At 34.8% G+C, this 6,221-nt stretch overlaps 1 protein-coding gene across 1 annotated transcript; it reads right to left on the reverse strand.

Annotated features, from left to right (window-relative positions):
- Nucleotides 1-2,893: 2,893 nt before the first annotated feature.
- LOC311187834 (large ribosomal subunit protein eL42-like) lies at nucleotides 2,894-3,258 on the reverse strand. Its single transcript, XM_084259213.1, has one exon. It carries the CDS (start codon nucleotides 3,239-3,241, stop codon nucleotides 2,921-2,923), a length of 321 nt encoding a protein of 106 aa, XP_084115339.1. The 5' UTR covers nucleotides 3,242-3,258; the 3' UTR covers nucleotides 2,894-2,920.
- Nucleotides 3,259-6,221: the final 2,963 nt, after the last annotated feature.

Below are 6,221 nucleotides of genomic sequence, written 5' to 3' on the forward strand. Positions count from 1 at the left end.
AGACCCGAGAAATATAGTTAATGAAGAGAAATTAAAATTTGAAGATTTAAACAAGAAAATGGAGTTTCAGGATACAAAATATCAATACAGGAGCTAAAAAGTGTTAATAGATTCAGAAAGAATGAAATCACATAAGTATGTTCTGTGGTAACAATGGTATCAAAGTAGAAATGAACAACAAAAAGAAATCAGGAACAACTCTTAAATATGGAAATTGAACAAGTTATTGAATGACCATTGGATAAAAAAGGAAATCAAGGAGTAATCTACAATAAAAAGTACATGAAGAGAAAGAAAATGAGGACACAATCAGAACCTTTTGGAAAATAGCAAAAAGAGTACTAAGAGGGAAATCTAGAACAACACAAGTCCACATCAAGAAACAAGAATGAGTTCAACACAAGTCCACATCAAGAAACAAGAATGAGTTCAAATAAACAACTTCATCTCCCATATCAAAATACAAGAAAAAGAAGAAAAAAAGCAAAAGTGAGTAGAAGGAAGGAAATAAGGACTAGAGCAGACATAAACAAAAGAGAAATTAAAAAGACAACCAAAGGACCAATGAAACCAAAATAAGCTGGTTCTTTGGGAAAAAAATACACAAAACAGACAAACCTCTAGCTAAACTCAACAAGAAAATATGGGGGGAAATAAAATAAATAGAATCAAATTTTAAGAGTAGATTTCACAGCAAACAGTTCAGAAATACAGATGATCATAAGAAATTATTATAATTATCTATATTAGAACAAATTGAGTAATTTAGATGAAGTAGAAAAATTCCTAGTAATCTACAACCCTCCAAGCCTGAACCAGGAAGAAATAGAAAACCTAAACAACCAATATCAACTAAGATATTTGAAACAGTGATCAAAAGTCTCCAAAAAAAAAACTTGGTTCAAGACTGCCTTACTAGAGACTTCTACTGAACCTTCAAAGATGACCTAACATCGGGCCTCCCCGGTGGCGCAGCGGTTGAACACTAGGTTGTGAAGCTGCCCGCAGCCTCTGCAGCACCAGTTTGATCCCCGGACGCCTGGCAAGGGTCCCACATGGCGCGCAGACCTCTCCTGCCACCCGCTGCTCCCCTCAGCAGTGTACTTCGGCCCTTCTGCCTGTTCTGCTCCCTGCTCTGGCTCTGGTGAATTCTCTCACCCTCCCACGCTTCTGACTGTACCCAGTGCTTGTAAAAATAAATAAATCTTAAAAAAAATAAAATAAAATAACACACACTTATTCAAAAAATAAAAAATGACCTAATATCTATCCATGTCAATAGCTACCAAAAAAAAAACAAAGAAAAGGGGCAGCTTCCAAACACACTTTAGGAGGCCATCATCACTCTGATACCAAAACCTGATAAAGGTGTCACAAAAAAAAAAAGGGAATTGCTGACCAATTTGTCTGATGAACACAGATGTAAAAATCCTCAACAAAATCTTAGCAAACCAAATTTAACAAGACATCAAAAGGATCATATACCATGACCAAGTGGGATATATTACAGGGATATAAGGTAGTTTGACATACCTAAATCAGTCAGTGTAATTCACCACATCAACAAAATGGAAGATAAAATCATTATTATATCAACAGATAGAGACAAAACATTTGGTAAGATTAAATATCCATTTATGATAAAACCCCTCAAAAATTGGGGATAGATGGAACATTTCTATACCCTAATAAAGGACATATATTGACAAAACCACAGGCAACATTGTACTAAGTGGTGAAAATCTGAAAGCTTTTCCTCTAAATCTGGTACAGGACAAGGATGTCCACTTTCTCCACAACTATTCACCATTACATTAGAAATCCTAGCTAGAACAATCATGCGAAAAAGAAAGATAAAAAGGAATCCAAATTGTAAAGAAGTATAATTATCACTATTTGCAAAAGATAATATACATGAAAAATCAAAAAAATTGAAATAATAAACTGAATAAAGTGGCAGACTACAAAATCAATCTGCAAAAATCAGATATGTTTCTATAAGCAAACAATGAGTTAGAGGAGAAAAAAATCCAGAAACAATACCTATCCCAATACAACAAAATGCTTAAATATCTGTGAGTAAACTTAACAAAGGAGTTGTATAATACAATGAAAGGAACTGTACAATGAAATCTATGGGGCATTGCATTGTTAAAAGAAATAAATAGGCATACAAAAAATGGAAAGGTATTCCCTGCTCATGTTTTGGAAGAAAACTCATTGCTTTGTTTTGTTTTTAATTTTATTTTTATATTCCCCATACAATTGCAACCCCCTTATTTTGACCCCAATCCCTACTTTCCCTGCCGCCCCTCCCCCCATATTGTGTCTCTGGTTCATAGTTGTTTGTTGATTTTGATATTTTCTTTCTTAAAGTTATTCTTTTTCCTGGTCCCTTATTTAAGTTTTCTAGATTCCTGCTATGAGTGAGACCATCCGGTATTTTTCTTTTTCTTTCTGGCTTATTTCGCTGAGCATGATCCCTTCCAGCGCCATCCATGTTGCTGCAAATTGCATGTGTTTCTCTTTTTTGAATGCTGAGTAATATTCCATGGTGTATATGTACCACATATTCTTGATCCAGTCATCTCTTTTTGGGCATTTGGGTTGTTTCCAAAGCTTAGCTATTGTAAACAGTGCTGCTATAAACATAGGGGTGCAGGTGCTCTTTGGAATTGATGTTTCTGTGTCCTTTGGGTAAATACCTAGGAGTGGAATTGCTGGATCATATGGAAGCTCTATCTTTAGTAGGTTGAGGAATCTCCACACAGCTTTCCATAGTGGTTGGACCAGTTTGCACTCCCACCAACAGTGCAGGAGAGTTCCTTTTTCTCCACATCCTCGCCAACATTTGTTGTTGCTAGTTTTTTTTTTTTTTAAATGTAATTCTCAAGATTTTATTTGTAATAAAAGATGAAGCTTAGAACTGGATCACCTGGCCCTTTCTCTTCTTATCTCCTCCCAGTTCAAAATGCTTGCATCTCTTAATAGCCAACATTCTCTTAGATCTGCAGTTGGGCTCAACACATTCAAGTCTCAGGACAATCTTCTTTGTAGTTTTAGCCTTTTTCCGGAAAATTGGCTTAGTCTGTCCACCATAGCCACTCTGCTTCCTGTCATACCGCCGCTTTCCCTGGGGATAGAGAGAATCCTTGCCCTTCTTGTACTGTGTCACTTTGTGGGGCTGATGCTTGCCACACTTCTTACAGAAGGTCCGGCGGGTTTTAGGAACGTTCACCATGCTTGCGAGAGCGCTATTGGCACGGAAAGAAAGAGCTGCTAGTTTTTTTTTTTTAATATGTGCCATTCTCACTGGTGTGAGATGGTATCTCATTGTAGTTTTGATTTGCATTTCCCTGATTGCAAGTGATGTTGAACATTTTTCATATGCCTGTTGGCCATTTGTATTTCCTCTTTGGAGAAGTTTCTTTTTAGCACTTGTGCCCATTTTTTGACTGGATTATTTTCTTTGTTTTTGTTGAGTCTCATCAGCTCTTTATAGATTTTTGTGATCAGTCCTTTATCATTAGTGTTGTGTGCAAAAATTTTCTCCCAGTCGGTGGGGTTTCTCTTTGTTTTGGTTATTGTCTCTTTTGCTATGCAGAAGCTCTTTAATTTGATGTAGTCCCAGTTGTTTATCTTTGCCTTCACTATCACTGCTTTGCGTGATGTGTCTGTAAAGACATCTTTGAGGTGCATGTCATGTAGTGTTTCCCCTATATTTCCTTCTATCTATTTTATGGTTTCAGGTCTTATGTCTAGTTCTTTAATCCATTTTGAGTTGGTTTTTATGCATGGTGTGAGGTAGTAGAAAGCACATTGTTAAAATTGTTATCCTATGCAATATATAGATTCAATGCAATCAGTATCAAGGTTCCAATGGCATTCTTCAAAGAAATAAAACAAACATTGCTTAAATCCATATGGAACCACAAAAGCACCCCTCACACCCAAAAGCAAAACAATCCTGACAAAAAGGAATAGTGGGGATATTTTCTTTCCAGACTTCAAATTTTACTACAAAGCTATAGTAATCAAAACTGTATGGTAGAACAAAAATGACACACAGAATAAATGAACATATTTGAGAGTCCAGAAATAAAATCTCAAATTGGATTAAAGTAAATAAAGACTTCAAAATATATATGTCAAAGAAAAAAGAGCAAAACACACCATAGCTTTGGTTTCAGAGATGTCTTTGGGATTCAAATTCAATGGCAAGAGAACAAAAACATGTATAGTCAAATGAGATTACATCAAAGTAATACAGCAAAAGAAACTCAGTAAAACATATGGGAGAAAATATTTGCAAATAATACATCTGACATTTATCAAATGTCAAGTGTTTGGCTTTGTAATAGCTGAGTAGTATGCTATTGTAAATATATACTGAATTGTTCTGATCCACTCCTCTGTCCTTGGGCATTGAGGCACTCAGGGAAATAAATGCAAACCAAAACCCCTATGAGATACCCCTCACACCAGTGAGAATGACCCATATCAAAAAGATCAGACACAAGTGTTGACAAGGATGTGAAGAAAAAGGAACACTTGTACACTGTTGGTGAGAAGATTAGTCAATCCATCCCCATGCAAAACAGTATTGAGTTTTCTGAAAAGTTTAAAAATGGAAATATCATATGATCCTGCCATTCCACTCCTAGGTATCTCCCCAAAGAATACAAAAACACTAATTCTAAGGAATGCATGCTCCTATGTTAACTGCACTCCTATTTCTAATAGTCAAGTTATGGAAACAGTCTAAATGCCCAAGGACAGAGGAGTGGATCAGAACAATATATTTACAATAGCATACTACTCAGTTATTAGAAAGATGGATAGTTGCCATTTGTAACAGTGTGGATAGAACTGGAGAGGATATCTGTGCATGAAATATGTCAGAAGGACAAAGACAAATACTGTATGGTTTCACTCATATGTGTAACATACAGAAACAAAAAATTGGTCAGACAAAACCAAACCAATAACAAACCCTTGAAATTTGACTACAAAACTGAGTCAATCAGAAGGGAAAGGTATTGGGGTAGGAGCAGGGTTGAAGGGGGCTCAGTGGAAAATGGTGGAAGTTATTTATGGTGGGTATGTTTTGAAAATGCACATTTGTACAGATTTGAATCTATAACCTCCAAACTGCACACAATGATGTAAAAGAATTTTACCTCAACAAACTGGGGAAAAAATGAATGATGAGTAAGAGAACTATGGTGACTGCACCTGAGGGGAGAAATCCTTTACTGTGGAAAAAAAAATGAGCAAGTATGTAAAATAATGGCAATTTAATAATAATAAACTAATGACATGAAGCAAAATTAAATTACAATTACGGTCTGTTCAAAAAATGAAACAAAACACAGCTATTTAAATGACAGATAGGTAAATAAATGATTTCTTGATGAAATGAGGCAATATATTATTAAATAAATGGACACAGGAATTTGTTGATATTAAAAGTTGATCAAATTTGTAAATACAGAGAATCAGTACATAGCATAAACATCTCTTCTCCAGCAATTTATTTAGGAAATTTAATTAATATGAATAAAATGGTTAACAATTTTAGGATAGATACCAGCTGACTCTTAGAAAGTATGTAACTCAGTGGTTGGGAACAACAGTAAAGAAGGGATTTATTATCCTCTGGGAACTAATGAATATGTTTTAAAGAAATGCAGGGAAGTGCTAATAAATCTAGCAAAGAGGTTAAGTGACATTTAGCTGAGATGATCTTCCATACATAATTTCCATTAGAAATAAAAACAAAAGAAAATGTTAAAAGCAGCCATAGTTCCAACTACTTACATTTGACTATATTTCATTCAGTGTTATTTCTGTACTTACATGTATTTGTTTTCAAAATTGGAGCATGACTGGTAACTACTCAAATTTGTTGAATGCATAAAATTGTCCAGATAATATGACATATGTCATGTAATGTTTCATTTAAATATAGCAACAACACATGTGAATATTATCCTCATTTTACAGTTGAACAAACTTAATCATGAACAGTTTAAATTACCTGTCAAGAGTCATAGTTCATAAAAGTGGAGAAACCAGAATCACACCTAGAAAGTACAAGTATAGAGTACACTATCTTACCTACTATCTGTTTACACAGATTTGCTGAATCTTAGCTTTCCACTTTTTTCTTCTTTTAATTATTAATTTTTAATTGTATAATTTTTATGGTAGTGACATTG

The sequence above is a fragment of the Talpa europaea genome (genome assembly GCF_964194135.1).
Source record: "Talpa europaea genome assembly, chromosome: X".
In the NCBI taxonomy this organism is placed as follows: Eukaryota; Metazoa; Chordata; class Mammalia; order Eulipotyphla; family Talpidae; genus Talpa; species Talpa europaea.